Source organism: Rhamphochromis longiceps, linkage group LG14 (assembly GCF_057381845.1).
Source record: "Rhamphochromis longiceps isolate RC_006_pf linkage group LG14, R_longiceps_female_GT1.1, whole genome shotgun sequence".
NCBI lineage: Eukaryota > Metazoa > Chordata > Actinopteri > Cichliformes > Cichlidae > Rhamphochromis > Rhamphochromis longiceps.
In genome coordinates, this window is record NC_140570.1 from 4,775,356 (window position 1) to 4,797,045 (window position 21,690).

The 21,690-nt window shown below is 39.5% G+C and overlaps 1 protein-coding gene across 13 annotated transcripts in view; it reads right to left on the minus strand.

The window, feature by feature from the left end:
- Positions 1-21,690, minus strand: part of myo18ab (myosin XVIIIA b) — a 129,907-nt gene that overhangs the window by 34,365 nt on the left and 73,852 nt on the right. For all 13 annotated transcript variants that reach the window (XM_085429194.1, XM_085429193.1, XM_085429192.1 and 10 more), the window contains 10 exons: positions 18,018-18,146; positions 10,385-10,528; positions 9,321-9,410; positions 7,805-7,924; positions 6,428-6,539; positions 5,265-5,392; positions 4,327-4,481; positions 3,981-4,104; positions 1,296-1,403; positions 470-562 (listed from right to left, as the gene is read on the minus strand). In XM_085429194.1, the coding sequence (XP_085285320.1) occupies positions 470-562; positions 1,296-1,403; positions 3,981-4,104; positions 4,327-4,481; positions 5,265-5,392; positions 6,428-6,539; positions 7,805-7,924; positions 9,321-9,410; positions 10,385-10,528; positions 18,018-18,146 (1,203 nt within the window). The remainder of the gene's footprint in view (positions 1-469; positions 563-1,295; positions 1,404-3,980; positions 4,105-4,326; positions 4,482-5,264; positions 5,393-6,427; positions 6,540-7,804; positions 7,925-9,320; positions 9,411-10,384; positions 10,529-18,017; positions 18,147-21,690) is intronic.

Genomic DNA, 21,690 nt, shown 5'->3' on the forward strand with positions numbered 1-21,690 from the left:
TTGAATGTGTACAAAAACAAGAATCATTACATTTTGGTGCAGATTTTGAAAACTTTCTTTAAAGTTGCAGGATACTGGACTTGGATGTGGATGCACACTTAATGTCCTTTTTGTTCCAAACTGTCATCTTTGTAATCTAAAAAGCATGACTACCATCCTTAATACTAGTCTAAAAACAGCCTTAAAATATCATCCAGTTAAGGAAATCCCAAAAAGCTGGTCCTGTTCATCTGGACGTAGTGTTTTCAGTGGGAGAAACGTTTCATCACAAATGACATCACTTGGATGACTTCATGATCCGAGAAAGTGAATTGGTCACTTGAATGAGTGATGAAACGTTTCTCCCACTGAAGACGCTACGTCCAGATGAACAGGACCAGCTTTTTGGGAATATAAATAAAAAAAATTTACTAAGCAAAAATACAGCTTTAATTGGAGTTTTTTTAGTTTTTTCCTTTTTCGTGTGTACCTGCTCCAACATCTGGATGGTACCAGCCTGCTCATCAAGCTCTTCTTCTTGGTCTTTCACCTTTGCCTCTAGATCACGAAGCTGCTTCTTCACCTGCATAGAAAAAAAATGATGTTCCAAAATGAATACCTGATATTCAATTAATAAATGAATGCACCATCATATATCTATTTTAGTTGAACAGACAAAGAACAGTTTTGATTTTTTGTGGGTGTGGACTGGCACAAATCAAATCAAATCAAATCAAATCACTTTTATTGTCACATCACATGTGCAGGCACACTGGCACAGTACATGCGAGTGAAATTCTTGTGTGCGAGCCCCACAAGCAACAGAGATGTGCAAACACAACAACACAAACGAGCAAAATACAAGAATGGCCAACCTGAAACTAATAAATATATGTACAATATATAATAGTGTATGCATTTCTGGATGTGTATACTAAATATTTTCCTACGTGTGTGTGTGTGTGTGTGTGTGTGTGTGTGTGTGTGTGTGTGTGTGTGTGTGTGTGTGTGTGTGTGTGTGTGTGTGTGTATACACATTTTTACAAATTAAATAGTAGAAAAATAAAATAAAATAATAATAATAATAATAATAATAATAAAATATATAAAATATACAGAGTTGAATATGTGCAAAACAAGTGGCATTTATATACAGTGTGGAGTGCATAATGTTGAAGTTCCAGTAGTGAAGCTGAGGTGTCTATGACGTGTTCAGCAGTCTGATGGCCTGATGGAAAAAGCTGTCTCTCAGTCTGCTGGTACGGGACCGGATGGAGATGGATGGTTTGACTAACTAAAAGAGGAATAGGACAGACCTTGGCCAGTGATGCCTCATCCTTTGATTCTTGGGAGTTGAGATCCTGCAGCTCGGCCTCCAGCTGCTCCAGCTTCAGGTTGACTGCACAAGCTTCCAGGTCTTTGTCCTGCAGGACAGGTGATTAGAGTCAGAACACAGAAAAGGGAACTGCCACATGTGCATGATGGGGAAAAGTTGAGATACTCTGCTCTACACATAGCCACAAAGTGGAAACACACAAAAGGGAAGTTACAATTACAAGTTAAAATGACAAGCTTGTTCTCTGTAACAAGCACAGTATGAAGCTGGAGGTCTTTACAATATATTACAACTGCAATCAAGAGCTACAAGTTTCCGTGGATAAAAATTGTAGACTTGGCATGAGTTAGACACGCAATTAGAATAAAAATGTACAGTCTTGTATGAGGGGCCGTACAAGCCAAAATTCATACTTTCACTCTCACATAGTTTTATTTTAATTTTTATATTTAGATATTTTTATTCTTATGTTTACACATATTTAACACACACATTACAATATTGTGTTCTCTTATACATGTATTTTAATGTACATATTCACAAATTTTCACTCTAACATACATGCATTTTCATTTATGCATTCCTACATTTTGCTCTCATTTACATGCATTCAATATGCCTTTAATCTCCCAAATAATATATATATGTAAGAAGAGAATGCTTACATGTCTGAAGAAAATATATGTATGAAGAGAATAATGTATGTGAATGAAAGAGTGTAGTGGAAACGGAAGGCTGGGTGTCTGTACCGCTGTGATTGGCTGGAAGCACGCGCAGGTCACTTTCAAGTGTCTGACAGCATGGAGGGGGGAGAAGAAACTCGAGTTCTTCAGCAAGCTATCTATGGCGTTATTTTTGTGCCACTATTCTGAGCGCAAGTAAAAAAAAGTTTGCAGGTGCAAGTGTTGCATTTTGAGGAGAAATTTATTTTGAGTGAAGAGAAGAGAGCAATGTGTTGCTCGTGCTTAACGCGATTGGTCCCATACTTCAGCTAGAATGAAAAAAAGACAAAGCTGGAGTTATTCTGTCTTTACGTTGCACAGCTGCCTCTTCTCCCCTCAATCTCTCTCCCTCCCTCTCCTGTTGCTACTTCAATCTCTCTTGTTTGTTTATCGCCCACTTTGCGCCAGAAACAGGAAACCAGCGGATGTTGCGCTAAACAACAACAGCAGCACGTTCAAGCTTGATCAGCTGTTGTTAGAATTTATTTAAAATTAATTTCTAGTATCAGCTGATGTTTGCTGGAGCCACAGCTGTAAAAGCTGCTGCTCATGATATTGGTTTGGAAACATGAAGGTGATACAAATCATACATATATACCAACAAGACCGTGTACGTCACTGTCACAACAGCGTTTGTTTTAGTTCAAAGGCTTTATGGTTTTTCCTATAATACCTGGTGGTGTAGTCGGTGATTTTTTTGTCAGTTGAGCCTTATATATTATGTTTAACCCGAGCGACCACCCGGTCAGCTGGTGGGTAACAGGCATCTCTAAAAACGTCAGAGCACTTATGCAAATATGTGATGTCTTGATGAATCGAGCAGATATTAGAAGTTTACACAGCACCATTCTCGCATGAAAATATCTTAAAAGTTTATTTTGTGACCCAGACAGAGTAATGTTTCAAACTCCGCCACTCGGTTCCTCCGCCACTGCCTCGTTTGAGTTTTGGACGAAATGGATTCTGGGATATTGCATTTCGTCATCTCGAGCTGATTGGAGACCAGAACAGCCAATCAGATATTTTTGCATCCAAGTCTGTGATTGGCTGGTTTTGTGGCACAAATGTAACACAAAGAGTTGAGCGCGCACGGGCAGAAATGTTGAGAGTGCGAGCAACACATTGCGAGCGAGCGCAAATGCAAAAACTGAGCGAGAGGGGCTGCTGTTGTGTGTGTGTGTGTGTGTGTGTGTGTGTGTGTGTGTGTGTGTGTGTGTGTGTGTGTGTGTGTGTGTGTGTGTGTGTGTGTGTGGATAATAGCAAACACTGAAATACATTTTTTTGCACGCAGCAATGAATTTTGTTCACTCAAATTCAGCTTTTCTTCGCTCAAAATAAATTTCTCCTCAAAATGCAACACTTGCACCTGCAAACTTGCGCTCAGAATAGTGGCACAAAAATAACACCATAGATAGCTTGCTGAAGAACTCAAGTTTCTTCTCCCCCCTCCATGCTGTCAGACACTTGAAATATTGCAATGTGTGTGTTAAATATGTGTAAACATAAAAATAAAAATATCTAAATATAAAAATTAAAATAAAACTATGTGAGAGTGAAAGTATATGTGTGTGAAAGAAGAATGTATGTGTGTGAGAGTGAAAGAATGAATTTTGGCTTGCACGGCCCCTCATAATCTTGGATCATATTGTGCAGCCATCCTGGTAACTACAAAGGAGGCCCAAACAACAATTTCTTCTTGCAGCTTTAAACTTAAACTCACAATGATCACACATGCTCATCTAAACATACTGATTGTCTTTACTGCTCAAAGACAATAAGTGACCGAGTAAATACAAAATCTAAATATGAGTAGGATGCTGAAAACTTTAAAATGCTGGGGTATCTGACACTAAATAATTCACAAATAACGCACCAAGTCCCAAGAAAAGAAAAACCCCTTCACTAAAGCAACGTGCCACAGTGTAGCCCACAGAGACACAGACCTCCAGCTGCTGCCGGAGGCCGAAGACCTCTCCGGTCAGCACGTCTTTCTCTCGAGCCAGTTTCTCCCTCAGGCTTCTCTCCCTCTGCACCTCATCCTGGGCTGCACTCAGCTCACTGTCAAACCTTTCAAAAATACACACACACACACACACACACACACACACACACACACACACACACACACACACACACACACACATAAAACACTGTAATTTATTTACAATTACTGTTGTTATTACACCATTACTAATGGGCCTTCCAGGAACCAGGCAGAGGTAGGTAAAGTAATAGAACTGTGTGATGACATGACAGGTAAAACTTGACTGCGTGTGTTTGTGTACTGACTTCCTCTGCTTCTTCTCCAAATCATGGTTGCGACTCTGCTGACCCTCCAGGTGAAGTTTAGTGTCCTGCAGCTCGGCTGTCAGTCGCTGGGCTTTCTTCTTCAGCTGCTGGATATTTCGCTGAGACTCCTCATAATCAGCCTCCAGGTCACTGATCTGCACAAAAAGTATCCTCAATATGTTAAGAAGCCTGTTTGATGAATGCATAAAAAATACAGTCAAGCAGTACGCAAGCAATTTATTGTTTTTAAAACAGCTTATTAAGACCATTGTAGCTTAAAAACCACGTGGGGAATGAGATTAGTTTTCAAATTAAAAGAAGAAAACTGGATTTATTCCAATGTGCTTTCAGTTATATAGTCATAAATGTGCTTGCTTTGAGTGCAAGTGTTTGTTTTGCTTAAGGATACTATTACCACTTGCTGAGCACTCTTACTGCAATAGATGCTCAAATCAAATTATAATTTCTAATCAGATAAGTGAGGATGTCACTTGTGATTTAACCCAGATTCACCCTATCATCAAAGTCTCAGAAGAGACAACAGTTAAGGCCATTTAGCAAAGTGTGAACAAAGCAAATCATCTTTCTTGCTGTCAATTCCTTAAAGTAGTCACAGTTTGCATTGATGACAGCTATGCACACGTCTGGTAAGAACTTAAACAGCTTCATGACATCATCACCTGAAATAATTAATTCCCTTCTTAATGTGTTTAAAACTAACCAGCTATGTTGTTATACCTTCGTTATCTGGGAGCCATGAAAGTATGTGTTGCATGTTTTGGTATGACACATTATATTGTCAGAATATATATATACTGAATAACTGTTTTTGTAATAAAATAAGGAAATCAGAGTCATATAATTAAGATAAAGCCCAAGATTTTACTGTAAAGAAAAACTTGAATTCTGTTCATAAATATGTATCAGTGTCCACTCACCCTCCTCTCCAGCTGCCGCTTGTTCTGCTGCTCCACCTCCAGTTTGTCATCAAGCTCCTGCTGCAGTCTCTTCTTGGTGAACTCGATCTCCCTGATTGCTCGCTCATACTTCAGCTTCCACTCTCCTCCTGTGATATTTCGTACTTTTATTGTCTACATCATGTGCTCTGTCACTTGTGCTACCCCATGTACTCAATACCACACATGTATTTACTGTATCCAGCCATAAAAGACATTCTGAAAGGCTGAGAATAAAAACATTTAGATGCTACGAACTAAAGTCAACCTTGCTTAGTCCAAGGCAAAACATCTCCAAGGATATCTTAAAGCGATTCATACATCTATTGTAAAGCTTAACTGAAATGCAGATTTCATTTTCCAACAGGACTTAGCAAATGCCCACAGTGACAGTGTTATTACTGTGCTTGAATGACCAGCTAAGTTACCTGACTAAACCCTATAGAGCGTCTTCAGGGAATTGTCGAGTGTCCATTAATTCAACATTCTCTTATTTTACCAACAAACCTCAATACTCTGAACTGCACTTTAGTAAGACCTATACAATTGTCAGTTATAGCCACGAGGAGCAACCTACAGGTACTGAATGTACTTCAGTCCTGCATAAATACCCCTCCATGAGTGTGGTGCTACATCATTTTTGCTTTACTGTAGTACAAAAGTGAAAAGCTGTTGCAAGATGGAGACACTGAGGAATCTATTCTTCTTTCACAAAGTCTGCAGGCCAAACAAAGACGGCTGGCAGCAGGCCTGCAGGTGAAAGATAGAATTGCTGAAAGAGAAACTGTAGCAACCACTAACGTTCCTTGTTGTTTTTTCCCCCTTTGTTACATTACATACACGATATAATGATGCTGCAGGAGTATACCCTCATAGACCTTAAAATAGTTACAAAAACAACTGTATAGGTTTACTAGAATGTAGCTCTTAGTATTGAGGGGGCTCGACCAATAAAAATGAGAGGAAGTGAATTATTGCATGCAATTATAAATCTATGGAAGTACAAACAGGATTTGGAAATGTGTAGAGTTATGAATAAGTTATACTCATTTGATTTAGTGACAAGAAGCTTGACACCCAGGAGTGATCAGTATCACTATGTCCTGATTGGTCAGTACTGTTGTGCTTGGGAGGTCGTGTCTAACCTGTCTCATCATCATCCACCTCTCCACTGAGTTCGGAAGCACGGATGAGTCGAGCCTCCATCACTTCCATCTCCATAGACTCCATCTCTTTCTTCGTGCTGTCAAATTTGGCCTGGTGGATTAGGGATAACAAGCAGCTTCTATAACAATGGCAACAAAACTCTACGAAGATTAATCAAGAATGTGGTTTTGAAAAGGTCCATTACAGTGTTAAGACTTGAGTAGCATTTTTAACTGTGTGCAAAAGTTTACATGGGTCATGGGTCAGGTGAAGGGTCCCCTTAACATAATTTTGCTCACAGCTCAGAGGTCAGAACTGGGTCTGGGTGAAATATATCACTTAGTGAAATGAACAGTGCTTGGACTTTGGCTACATTAAAATATAACACATGTTCTTATTTATTTTCTTCGTTATGCTTCTCCCTTTAGGTATCATCTACTTCAATTTCATTCTATCATCTTCTTTTACATCAATCGTCTGCACATCCTTGAGTCTTCTCTGTGATCATCGTCTCTTCCTCCTGTTGGTAGTTCAGCATCCTTTGTCCAGCATATCCACCATCCCTGACGAAACTAAGTTAGCCTTACCTTCCTCGCTCTTTCTCTCCTACTGCTTATACCCAAACTGATTTCAACATTCTATCTCTGTCTGTTGGTCATTGACAAAGGAGCATTACCAAAGCCCCTTTGAGTCAAACAAATTCTGCAGGTCCTGCCACACACAGCAAAGTTTTTAGTTGTGTAAATATTTAAAGTTGAAAGTCTCATTTTCTTAAAACTGGGTAGTTTGTTTCTTATTTGATGATCATTTCAGGTATCTAGACTCTTTTACTGAATAAACAGTGAACCAATTCAGCAGTAAATGTCATGACTGTTTAACATTACTACTCATGTGCGAAAATGACGCTGGTGTTCTTTCGTCATCTGATTTATTATTGCAAAAATGGCAGTCTTGAAATACAAATAACAGTCAAAAATACTGCTACCACAACATTCAGTATATGTTGCAATGCATAAGCAAAAATGTCCAATTTCATTACACGGTCAAAGCAACAGTACGAGAATAATGGGACAGACACCCTGAGCCAGGGTGTCCTGCACACACAGCAACGTGGAATTACAATTTTGTTACCTGGCTCAAGGGGCCCACGCTGCAAACCACAAACTGCAGGTAAGCAGTGCAATTTCAGGAGTGTTCCTCTCCTGAATATGAAGTGCATTCACAAGCCCAAATATCAAGTTTTCTGAGCTGGATGAATAATACGCTCACCTCAAAGTAAAAGTCAAAATGAGGTAGCCCGGAAATACAGCATTATAGTAGCTGGTGACAAGACTTTTCTCCAGTGTACATGCATGTGTGTATGTTTCCATCTTTACCTGCAGGTCCTTCATGTCCTTCTCCAGACGCAGTCTCTCAGAAGTTTCTGTCTCCAGCAACTGGGAGGCAGATTCCCCAGTGTTGCGCTCATCAGCCAGCTCTGCTGACAGCTCTGTGATCTGAAGTGTGAATATTGACAAATCTTGTATTAATGTATAGCTTGGAAGAACTCTCAAAAATTGTGAGATTTTATTTTAGGGTCAGTTCGTGATTGTAAAATTTGTTGTTAGGAGCTAATAGACAGGGTATCATCTGGGACCCGATAAGTAAAACATGAGAACTAATTAACTAATGCTAACTAAGCCTTGCTAAAGAAAGAATTTATATTTCAGTTGTCATTTGTCTTTATGTCATAGCAGGATGATATAAGAACAACAAGGCCAAATGTTAAGAATTTCAGAGGGACAAAGGAAGAACCATGCCGAACAGCTCAAAAGTTTGGGTCACTTAAAAATGTGATTGTTTCTCAAGAAAAAGACTTCACTGTTTTCACTGAGCAGAAATGGATCATAACCCTGTTAAAACACAGTTAACAATTCTCATCATCACTCATCATAAATCATTGAAATGATATTCAGTAGTTAAATCTATATCTCTGCAGGGATGCAGATGACCAATGTTAGCAAACATCACTCCAGATTAGCTGTCTGCTGACACTTGAGAAATATGCTAACAATTTTCATCCATCCATCTTCATCCGCTTTGTCCGAGGCCGGGTCGCGGGGGCAGCAGCCTAAGCCCAGACCTCCCTCTCCCCAGCCACCTCCTCCAGCTTATCCGGGGGAATACCAAGGCGTTCCCAGGCCAGCTGAGAGATATAATCTCTCCAGCGTGTCCTGGGTCTGCCCCGGGGCCTCCTCCCGGTGGGACATGCCTGGAACACCTCACCCAGGAGGCGCCCAGGGGGCATCCTTGTCAGATGCCCGAACCACCTCAGCTGGCTCCTTTCGATGTGGAGCAGCAGCTGCTCTACTCTGAGCCCCTCCCGGATGGCCAAACTTCTCACCCTATCTCTAAGGGAGAGGCCAGCCACCCTTCGGAGGAAGCTCATTTCTGCCGCTTGTATCCGCGATCTCCTTCTTTCACTACCCACAGCTCGTGGCCATAGGTGAGGGTAGGGACGTAGATCGACCGGTAAATTGAGAGCTTCGCTTTTACACTCAGCTCCCTCTTCACCACGACGGACCGGTGCAGCGTCCGCATCACTGCAGCTGCAGCCCCAATCCGTCTGTCGATCTCCGGCTCCCTTCTCCCATCACTCGCGAACAAGACCCCGAGATACTTGAACTCCTCCACTTGGGGCAAGAACTCATCCCCGACCCGCTAACAATTTTAAATGTATTAATCCCAAATTTAAAGAATTCTATTGATTATGTTTAGGAGTAACTCAAATCTCCCAGTGTGTGCGTGTGTGTGTGTGTGTGTGTGTGTGTGTGTGTGTGTGTGTGTGTGCGTGCGTGCGTGCGTGCGTGCGTGTGTGTGTGTGTGTGTGTGTGTGCGTGTGTGTATTTTTACCCGGCTCTCGAGACGGTCACTGTTGAGTCTCAGCTCATTCCTCTCTTTCTCTACCTTCTCTAGCTTCTGCTTGAGTTGCTGGATCTCTTCCTGAGAGGGAACATGCAAAAGATCAAAAGATGGTTTTAGTTATTTATGTATTTAAAAGAGACAATGCAGTTAATTACAGCTCAATATGGAGCACGAAACTGATGTGCTGCACATAGAGCCCATAGTTGCTCATTTTCAATCCTTGTCGAGCTTTTACATTCACAATACACAAACAAATTACAAAACGCATTACTTAAAACCATATTGCGCTATTATTAAAAAACTATAGACTTCAGTGTGAAACACAGCTTTTAAAAAACAACCCCAAAAAGCAGAAAACCTGGGGGAAAAATAAAATTTGAAAAGTATGGATACTTGTAAAATTATAAAATGATTAATGAAAATGACTACAGCACTGATTTACCCTTAAGTAACCTTTGACCTGTAAAGGATTTAGGATCTGTAATTGATTTGATTTGAGTGGGAACTGTTTTCCATAGATGAGTAGCCTTCATAGAAAATGCTGACTGTCCGAATTCAAACCGCGACATGGCATTTTACAGTAGCCTGTCACATACATGTTAGTGCACTGTGTAAATATACTTAATAATAATGCTTTTCTCAGTTTTACTGAATTGAACCATGTGTTTTAATCCAACATAACAACAATAAGAAGAAGAATATCCCCTTTGGGGCTGCGGCAAGAAGGGTATCCAGTTTAAAACTCCAAAATCAAACATGCAGGGCTATCTGTAATATCACGGAAGAAATTACAGCTGTGACACTTGATACAAACCCTTCATTACACAGGTTGGTCTTAATTTCAGGATTTGTCATGTAGAAGTAAGGAGAAGGCATTTCTAAAACTGTTGAATGTAAAATACAAAATAAAGTAATTATTCAAAGTTTATATAACCACCAATATTACATCCCACCACAAAAATGGCGACTGATTTTTGTGCATTAAATCACCACACGGCTTTATTTCAGATACATACCAGGAATGTACCACCAGTGTATGTGCTTAAACTTACATCCTTGCCACGGATCTGTTCCTCAGTGAGCTGCACCTCTATCAGAGGTCTGACAGTGGTGAACAGCTTCCACCATGGCCAGCCTTTGACACCACGATTCTTCTTTATGTTCTTCTGGATGCAGCGGATTGCCAGATCCTGAATCTGTCACACAAATACAACAACATTAAGAAAAAGACCACAAAGCTGGACAATGATATTAACAGATACAAAGTGCAGGATAACCAGAAAAGTACTATGTGGGGAGAGTTTGAGGTTTCTTCTTGATTGTACCAAAAAGAGATTTGAAGATTTAAAGCTTCAAAGCCTCAAAGACATATCCTACCAGTAACATCTACTGGTCAGCTGTAATTATAGTGGCCACAAACTTTCAACTCCAGTTCCAAGCCAAAGGCAAGAATTCATTCTAAGGATTATCACCCACACATGAAAGTGTCACAACATTTTGAAATGTCAGTTTACTATAAAATGTTTAACAGTAAAACCACCAAGGGGGTCCTGTTGACCCCATTTTGTCATGAAAGATGCTGTAATAACGTGAGTGAGCTAAATGTGATAAGCAAATATATAAGGGACTGTAGTTAAATAACAGATGAACAATTAGGCTACTGCAGGCCTGAACGGGTTGTGCAAAAAAGTGATCTCTCAAATGATATGAAGTCATTTTGAGGCAAAAGAACATTCCTGTCACCAGGTAGAAGCTGCAATCAGCTGTTGGCAAAGTGACTTTTATATATCCTTCACTTATCCAGGTATAAACACTCACTGAGGCATCTGGGCAAGAGGGCAGCAGAAAGTACAACAAATATAATAAGATAACAGTTCCATAAAGATATGTGAAGTGGCCAAAAAGGACTGCATTGATTATAATGTAGAACACATAGTGGGTACTATAAAGGCAGAATCATAAAGATACTTGCAAAACAGGTCCTTTTTCAAAATGTATATATAGGTTAACCACTTAATGTTATGTCACTTCTACAGGCATGACACGTATAAGCAAAGATATTGACATTAAAAACATTCAAAAACATCGGAAATCACTTTTTTGGAGACAACTTTTTGGCACAATAGCAGATCAGAGTGGGCACTGTGTGACAGAGTGCATGCAGAACTGGATGTGTTGCTGGTTTTGCAGAGAAGCAGCAGAACAGAGTTAAACTGAGCAAAGAGTCTGTGGAAATAAACAGTGAAATTGGACAGGTTTCAGGGAAGAAGAGCGGAGGAGGTGTTTCACTGATGAGAGGCTGCAGGTGATCAGAGGAAGATGTGGAAGATAAATATGAACTTTTCTAATGTTACAATAATTCTTTTATATGTAATATGTATATAATATGTAATAATTCATTTTGACCTTTTCATAAAGTTCTTCCTCTATAACAATTAAATATTTACATGTGCCAGCTGCTGTGTAATTTGTTGTTCCCTATGTTTATTAGTTTATTATAATGCATATCTTAAATGTATGATCAGTAATGAAATTATCTAAATAATCTATAAATCTAACAAAAACCCTAGAAAGTTGTTAGGTTTATATTGTTGGATTGTCATTTATGCTTAGAAATATATACTCATATATGCTTAGAGGTATATAGTTGATTGCATAGTGATAGGATGTCTGATCCTTAGCAGTCTGCAAAGACTCTGTGTGCCTCCCAGAGGGTTCTGGCATACACACACATCCTAGGGCAGCGGTCTCCAACCTTTTTTGTGCCACGGACCGGTTTATGCCCGACATTATTTTCACAGACCGGCCTTTAAGGTGTCGCGGATAAATACAACAAAATAAAACCAGTACCAGTACCGAAAAAAAGAAGATTTATTCATAACACACGTGAAAAGACCCAGGAAAACAGAGTTAACGGTAAAAACGATAACAAAATAACGCTGAAAAACGATAAAAACCCTGAAAACCATACATTTCACACCTGAGCCTCAACTCTCGCGGCCCGGTACCAAACGACTCACGGACCGGTGCTGGTCCGAGGCCCGGGGGTTGGGGACCACTGTCCTAGGGTCATGAGAGAGGTCGTACCTTCTCTTACTGATTTATGGGATAGGAGGACACCTACTCTGTATCTGTTTTAGTATAAAAGCCCTTTGTTTAGGTGGACCGCTGGGCTCCTGGCACCAGCTTTGGGGAGTCGTTCACAGGGTCACATCTTGGGACACACACACACACACACGCATACCTACACATACACACAGACGGTACTCTTTGTTCACATGTATGCCTATGTAAGACGTCATATGTTAATGAGACTATGCATATTCATGTAACCACAATAAAGAACAGTGCTGCAAGGGAGCTAACTGAGAGCGACTGAGGTTCGAGCGGAAGGAACGGCGCTCGTCACAGTTCTCTCCCTCGTGCACGAGCAACACAAAGAGCTCTGGTGACTTGCGTCTTGCTTTTGCCATTGTAGTAGAATTGTCTTGGTGTTCCAGCAATAGGCCTGTGCTACACAAACCTATCAAAAGTCATTTTAAATACTTATTTTACCAACCTTTGCTTAAAACTAGAAAAGAAATAACATGAAAATGAACAACTTAACTTCAAAAACAGGTCACGATCAAAATGGCCCATTCTGGCAGGTCTTGTGTTAAAGTGTTACTGCTTATAATACTTGAAACATAACTTATGATTATGGGAGGTATGATTGAAGATTTGTGAGAAGTTCTGTGTCATGGTTCTGGTACCGGTGTTACATCTTTCACCATCTTACAATGCTGTGACTGCAGCCATTCCCCAGCTCTCTGAATTGTACTCATGGCCATTGATCAGTGGTTTTTGATCAGTGGTTGCTCATCAGTGGTCATCTGGTGCAGATGGCAACAGATTTTAGATTTACTAGAGTTAATTGTGGTATTATTGCAAACAGATTGCATATACGTGCTAACTTGAACCTGTTCAATGGAAAACTGATCGCAGACAGACTCTGTCTTGGTGCTATTTTATTCTCATCTTGATGGACCTTTTGAAATCCTTTGAAGACAGTAGTTAGTAGCCTCAGACCTGGTCCCTATCTTTGAAATGACAACTTCAAAGATCACCAATATTTCTCCATAATTTTGGTCAGGACATGGACCCCAACCACAGTTTTCCATAGTGAGCCTAAGAGAGTTATGGCTATGTTGGAGAGTAAAGACAGTCAAAATAACAAATACTGACTTTCAAGCTTCAAGTCTTATTTAGCTTCCTATTTTCCTAGCAAAGAGAAAAGAGGACTGGCTCAAGATATTTTTCACCAAACTGTATGATTTTACTTCATTAAAAGTTTAGATCCAACGTTCTTATACATTTTGTTTCAAATGCTTTCAACACACGGCTTTATTTCAGATAAACTAACGAAATAACGAAAACTAGAAGTGAAAAAACATTTTCGTTAACGGAAATAAAAATAAAAACAAAAAAAGGAAAACTAACTAAAACTGTAATGAGTGTTCACAAAACTAACTAAAATTAACTGAATTTATAGCAAAAATGTGTTTAGTTTTCGTAGATGTGTGTGTGTCATACAATAGTCAAGGGTGAAAATGAAGTTTAGTTTCCAGATTTTTTTCTTGCTGTCTCATTATCCCAATTTGGGATTACTTTGAATATGACTGTGTTTTGGATAAAGCAAGTGTCTTGTAGTGGAAAGAGACAAATTATGAGGGACATTTCTAAAGGGGAAAAAAATCCCACAAACCTTAAAGTGCACTTGAAAAGCTTGCACAAGAAGGCTAACCTAGCTTACCTTGAGAAGGTAAGGGAGCACACTCAAACCTCATCCCCAGAAAACAGAAGCTAACCCCAGGCAAGGCAGCGTGATGCATCCCGAGACAACAGGACGGGGATATCTACATAACTGTGTGAGTCAATTGCCTTCAAAAGGTTTATCAATTCACTTGAACCAAAATTACGAACACCCGGTGCTGCAAGAGTTAATAGTCTCATTGGGGCCAAGATATAAATTTTATATTTGCCTGGTATCAAAGGTTGTTCATCTGCCTTTATTTATTTATTTAAAGAACCCATAGGTGGAAATGTGAGTTGTCTGTCTCTGCGTGTTAGCCCTGCGACAGACAGGCGACCTGTCCAGGGTGCAGGGTATGGTAGCTGGAATAGCAACATACCCAAGGATAAGCAGAAGAGCATGACTGATGTGATGAAAATGGGAATTTGTTGCACTTAATTATTGCAAACAAAACTAAAACTATAACTGAAACTAATCAAAACTAAACTGAAACTAAGGATTTTCAAAAAAATAAAAACTAAACTAAACTAGCAAACAATTGGTAAAAACTAATTAAAACTGATATAAAATTGAAAATCTGAAGTCAAAACTAAATAAAAATAAAAACTAATGAAAATTGCAAAACTATTAAAACCCTGGTCTGAATACAAGCAGTAGCATCTTTCTCAATACACCTGTTTCCTGTCAGGGTGGGGAAAGTGGGGATTCTTTCTTTAGGCAACTGTTTAATTAGGCTCAGCGTTGGCTGGCAGTGGAATCCCCCGTGCTCCTCTACTCTCAACTGTTCCTATGAATGTCAAAAAGAGAGAGAGTGGAGACAGACTGCAGGGCTTCAAAGCAGTCAGCAGATCTCTTCTATTTGTCTGTTCCCCCATGGCGAAGTGGAGTCTTCATCTTTCTTTCCTTTTTTCCTATTTCCCCATCATCCTTCTCCATCTCACTTATTTCCTGGAGTGCTTTGAATGCAGCTCCCTCAGGGAGAGAGGGGGTAGGATATGAGGAATGTGGAAGACAACAAGGAGGTTCCCTAGAGCAGGGAAGTGGGTTAGATGGGTAAACAAACTAACCGGTTGTGTCTTGTGACAAAAAAAGCAAACCTGATTGTTATACAAATTACAGCACAAATTCACATTCTAAACTAAGTCCATCTGTAAGAATGAAAAAGGACGGACTTGGATAAATCTTTGATTTTTAGTTTCATTAGCTTTTTGGCTAATGTTGAACACTCAGTATACGGAGTCTGTAAAGTTACAGAGCAGCATTACATAAAAGCCGCCAGCACCCAGCTGACTCAGTAACTGCAGAGTTCAATCAACTCCTACATCTTTAAAGCTCCCACCGGCATTCATTTTGTTAACAATATCCATTCAATGTATGTTTTATGGGTAAGCAGATTGGATTTAATGTGTCTTTAAAGTTTATTCACAGGGCTGTGATGCTGGATTTGACTGATGTCTATCACTTTCACTTTTCATTCTTGTAATTTTTAGAACTCTAGTGCAAATCCAGCATTTCTTACTGCTCCTTTACAATACAAGCACTGAAGTGATGAAATGCTGGGTAACTTATTGAGAAGATAATTTAGACATATGTGATTGTGATGATATGAACTTGTCAAGGCATCCTAAGTTGCATTAGAAGACAAACTACAGTGTGAGCCATTTCCTCTTATCTGCTTTAAGATTTCAACCAAGTCTGAGACTCTCCAGGATGCCTATGAACAGCGCACTAGAAACAAACTATTTACGACGGCGTAAAAGAAATGTGCCCAGTTCTACATCAATTACATGAGATTACTGTTTGCCACAAAGGCTCAAACTGAGTTCTTTGGGGGATAACATGAAAGCCAAACGCCCTTGAAAAGTCATTTTTGTTGGCAGCCCTGAGACCAGTGCTGCAAGACAGGATAAAATGAAATGGTAATGAAAGCTTAATCTCCACACACACATATACACTTACCACAAATACAAACACTGTGTACCAAATTAACTTTGAGTACACATGAGAAAAGTTTCACAAGCAGCATGATCACTTCTGTAAAGCTACACATGAAGTCAACAGATCCCCACGTGTATTTTGCGAGACAGCACCAATGTTTCCCACTTGTCAGGTTATTATTTTACACACATGCACGCGCAAGCGCGCGCACGCATGCAGAGAAGAAAATGACTAAAGCACAATCATCCAAACAGGTAACTTGTAACACATCCTTAAAGCTTCTTTGTAGCAACCTAAACACATCTAAACTCGAATTCACTTTTATTTCAGGGGAACTGTCAAATAATAATGAAATCCCATGACGGTCTTTTAATTGAAACAGGGGCAACTGTAGCTCAGGCAGTAGAGCAGGCAGTCTACTGATTATAAGGTAGGTGCAACAATCTCCGGCTCATCCAGTCCAAGTGCTGAAGTATCCTCGGATCCTTGATCAGGATACTTATTCCCAGACGCACTCCCCCGATGCACCCATCAGATTGTGTGTGTGAATGTTAGATACAGCATTTAGGCGTAGATAACAGTGCTGTCTGAATGTGATCGAGTAAATACGATTTTTAGTAGAAAACACTTTGAGTGCTCAAGTGAAGTAGCAAGGCGCTACAAATACTAGTATAATTTACCATTTAGAAAACTCTAGTTTTCTAAATAGACTTTTTTGTTTTTTAATATTTGTATTTTAATATTATCACACCTGCTTCTGGACAATGAATTTTTAAGGTACTAGTATTGTACCATTTAAAATAAATATATATGTATAAAAAATGCAAAATCATACTTTTGTTGTATAGACATTGCCTTGGTTTGTCTTTTAGTCAGTTGGGTTAACGCTTTTATGCATGTTTTTAACCCCAAAATTGGGTTTTATCTGTCAGACATGTTCTGTCCCTTACCTCAAGAGTCACTGCTACTCTTTGCCTTCAACACCAACTTCTGACACAACTAAGTCTGAGACTCTGTCCAATGCCTATAAACAGCACATCAGCAACTAGCTATTTACAATGACATGAAAGAAATTAACCCAGTTCCAGTCTACATCAATTATACGAGATAACTGTTTGCCATAAAAGCTGGGGCTCAAACCGAGGCCTTGAGGCAATAATAGCCATGGCTGCACTTGTGGCTCCTTACTGGTTGGCCCTGATGTCTCCTCGGGGACTGATGACATCCAGTGTTTGTTTTTTAAGAGGATTACCAGGAGGGCATTTCCAGAAGGATGTTAACACATGGCTGCTCAAGATTATGATTGATTATGTGTTTTTTATTGCCTGTAATGTCCTAATAGTTCTACTCATTCTGGATTCAAAGTCAATGTCAGGAATCAAGCTTTTTGTGGTTATAGTGAAGTAAAATAATAAGGTCATACCAATGAGGCATAAAAGGTACAGACAGATTAAAGGGGTATTCTGCATCTCCAGTTTCTTCAGTTCCTTTCCTTAAAGTTTTCCTCCTAACCTATCATCTATCTACCTGACAGAAGTCACCTATAAGGAATATAATGCCAAATCCCAACAACAGTCACCTCAAAGGTATGTAAATGCAAATGCAGAACAAAACGAAACACAATCAAAAATGAAAAATGAAAATGGAGGGGGGAAAGGTGATAAAAGGTATGAGAATGACGTCACACAGTCAGTAATCGATACTGGAATGGTTAAAGAAGACACTATGATGAAGTCACAGTGGGAAAGAGTAGCTGACTGAGAGCTGTTTCTTTGGCAGTTGCTCACTGGAGATGCATGATCACAAAAATCATCCGAGCAGCAGGGGGAAAGCCAGTATATTTACAAATGGCAAATATACGACATATCTTTTTTGCAAGTCATCAGTGCTGTGTTGGTCAGATTTCAACACGTAATTCCTAACTTTTTAAATGCCAAATGATAAAGTAGTCCTACCTTTCTCTTCTTGAACGCCTGTCTGGCTAAGTATCCCCTGCAAGCAGCCTGGAAGAGAGAAATGTTCCTCCTCGTCTGGAAATCTCGCTGCTCCTCCAGTCTGGACAGAATCCCTGCTCTGAAGAACACCTGCAGAAGGACAAGTAGAGTTAGAAGAGTGTCACATATACCGGCTCTCTCCTTTATTTTCTCACATTATTAACTCTCTGAAGTTAATAGTTCAAGTTCAAGTAAAGTGCTGTTAAAAACTATTTGCTCTAATTTTTTAAATTTTTTTCCCATGATCTGTCATTTATTCTTAAAAATCAAGTACATCACATAAAAGTTACAGAGTTCAGTATTCATCACAAAAGGGGTACTCCGGATGATCAATCCACATCAGCAACTCAACAAACCGAATATTTTTATTCAGTGCTTCAATGGCTTTTATTTCTTCCTCAGTCAGTGAAAAATCAAATATCTGGAAGTTGTGTTTGATCCGCTCAGCTTTGAAGCTCTTTGGGATCATTACAACTCCTCTCTGTATGTTGAGGCGCAGGGCCACCTGGGCACTACTTTGGTTGTACTTTTTCCCCAATGGATACAAGCACCTCATCGCCCAGCAGAGGAGGACATTTCAAATTCACCCAAGATGCATCTCTAGAGGAGCCAGTTTGGCAATAGCTAACAATCATGATGTCATTCTGACGACAGTACTCTAGAAGTTTTGGTTGTCTGAAATATGGGTGGCATTCGACCTGGTTGGATACGGGTTTGTGTTTGAGACCAGGTTGCTCTAATTTTAATATTAGAAAAAGATAACCAGAGTAATTAGAAATAAATGTAGTTTATTTGTGTAAACTTTTGTAAATGTAGCACTTTTTAAAATGATGACTTCATGTGTTCAAGGAAAAAAGCTGTTCAAAGCAACAATTTGCATATTAATGATAAAGAAACTGACCTCACAGCCCATCGTTTGTCAGTTGGGCTAGTTTTAGTCATTAATCAAATGTACTCTTTATAATGAAGGGGAAACCTGCAGCCAGCTGAGACTGAAGAAGTCACTTGGTGGATTGACTAAATGTTTCTTCTAGAGATGGCACGATACCACTTTTTTATGTCTGATACCGATATCATAAATTTGGATATCTGCCGATACCGATATGAATCCGATATAGTGTTTTTTAATCAATAAAACTGTTTTTTTAATATCTTGCTGCATTTTGTATAAGTTCATACTCAAGTTTAAATAAACAACACTAAAGCTATTCTGTTATACCTGTATGTAAAAAATACACTGCACCCAAAATATGTCATAGTTCAGCAATACTGATCAACCTAATGAACTTAAACCTGCTCCATCCTCCCTATTCTGGTATTTTAAAGAGCACTTAGCAGAAATATTAAGCAACCTAACTAATAGGGTTGCAAACTCCCAGCAAAAAAAATAGGGAACCACCCCTCACCCTCCACCTCATGATGCTTAATCGACTTAATCAACTTTAATTTGATGCAGTGTGAAAAAAAATGCACAGAAATAAATAATTTTTCAAGAAATATTAAATAGATTCAACATCTTTCTTCTACAGAATGGCAGACTGCACAGATGGTACCTTCCCAAAGGAAAAAGTACTATAGCTTACTAGGGTATATTAGACTTAACAGTTACTATATACAGTAATGGACTTCTATACATTTTACATCAGATTAAAACTTTGGGTGTAAGATTCAGATAATTATTTATTAAAAGCTCGACATTTTAAATGAGAATAAGAAAGAAAATGATGTCTTTGTGCCCCCTTTTCCCTGTTCATGCCCTATCGGCCCCCCTGGCTAAACTTTGCCAGATCCGCCCCTGCACAGTTACCAGCCGTCAGCTACGTAGAAAAAGGTCCTGGTGTAGAAAGTTATATTAAATAAATTCTAACAACAGATTATCAAGCTTAAACGTGCTGCTGTTGTTCAGCCGCTGGTTTCCTCTTTCTGGTCCAAAGTGGGCCAAAAACAAAAAAGAGAGACGGACTCGCAACAGAAAAGCCGATCAGCTGATCATTGATCAGTTTCATGATTGAAGTAGCAGCAGGAGAGAGAGGCAGTCGCTCCATATATCGGTTGTTAAGCTTAACGTGGGAATGCTTTACAAACATTCAGAGATGAACTTACACACTTGCTTTACTTCTCTCTGGGATAACTTCCTCGGAGATGAAATGCTGGTTTGGTAGCGAGGCTCCAAATACACACAGCCGCTCTATCACGTGATGCATACTGCTCCGACGTGCTACGGTTATGAACTGAGTTACGCCGTGTCGCAAGTTTTGTGAGATGCTTTTTTGATATTTAATGGATCGGATTACATTTTTTATTTCTCTCCGATATCCGATCCAGTAATTTACGTCAGTATCGGACCGATACCGATACGTAATATCGGATCGGTCCATCTCTAGTTTCTTCCACTGACAACGCTAACTCCAGATGAACAGAATAGACTTTCTGGGACATTGCTTTGTGCACTGGTGCACAGTCATGTTGGAACAGAAGGAGACCATTACCAAACTGTTCCCACAAAGTTGGGAGCATGAAATTATCCAAAATGCCTCGGTGTGCTGAAGCATTAAGAGTTCCTTTCACTGGAACTAAAACAGCAGTTTAAAGAAATTATTAAAAACCCTAAATTACAAATAACAGTTATGCCCATGATGAGTATATGTAATTCTGCAATAATCACTGTGTGGGTACCTGCGTTATAGTTCAGTGAGGTGATCTACTATGATTTTGGGTCCAAGTCAAAATTTGCAGCCCAGCTGGGCAACTGCTATAGTTTTGTTTGGGGTTGTTTTGTTTTTTTATATAGTGGTTTAATGAGCAGTAGGTTGTTCCTCATCCAGTTGCCTGTGAGCTATGTTTACTGCCAGAGGGAAAAACAACAACAACATTTGTTCAGGGCTTATAGCAAATTCCAGAGTATCAAAGAATATTATGGTGAATTACTTTTGTTTATGTTTGTGGAGCTTTATAGATTTCTACAAATACTGATATTTTGTGTAAAATGGCATTGTGCAGGCCTTTTCCCTATACGCCAATCTAACAGTTTTAAATACTGCCTTACTGTTGTTGTGGCTATAGATGCTGGTGGGAAAATGAAGTGGCTAAGGTATAAAAAGCACAGAAATGCTTTTTCCACTCCCCAAAAATGGATTCGGGTACCACAAATCAATTCTGCTCCAGTGGGATTTTCTATCGTGGGAAGATGATGTCTAACTAGCCTGGAAGCAGACAACACATGCGGCAAACATGAACAGCTATGCTCCTCAGAGACCCTTGTGTCAGTGTGGGAATGGTTTAATACTACCATGCAGAGAGCTACAAAAAGTTTGGCATTGCACACCAGGGACAGGTTGGCAGCAATACCTGCACAGCCCACAAATCTTGTGTTACTGCTAATTCCTCCAGGCTGATGAGAGTCCAAACACAACTAATGTCAAAAGTCTGTGTGATTTGCTTTAATTTTAGATGGCGGGACATGTGACTTGTTAGAAAATACTGAGAAAGACAATGCTAGTATTAAGACCCTCAGTCTCTTAGATGAAATGTAATATTATTATTTATTTAAATTATTAAAATCGGGGGTGGAGGTGGGGGGCTGGGATCATACCATTATGCAAAAGATTTAAGGGGGGCAGATGTTCCGAAGACA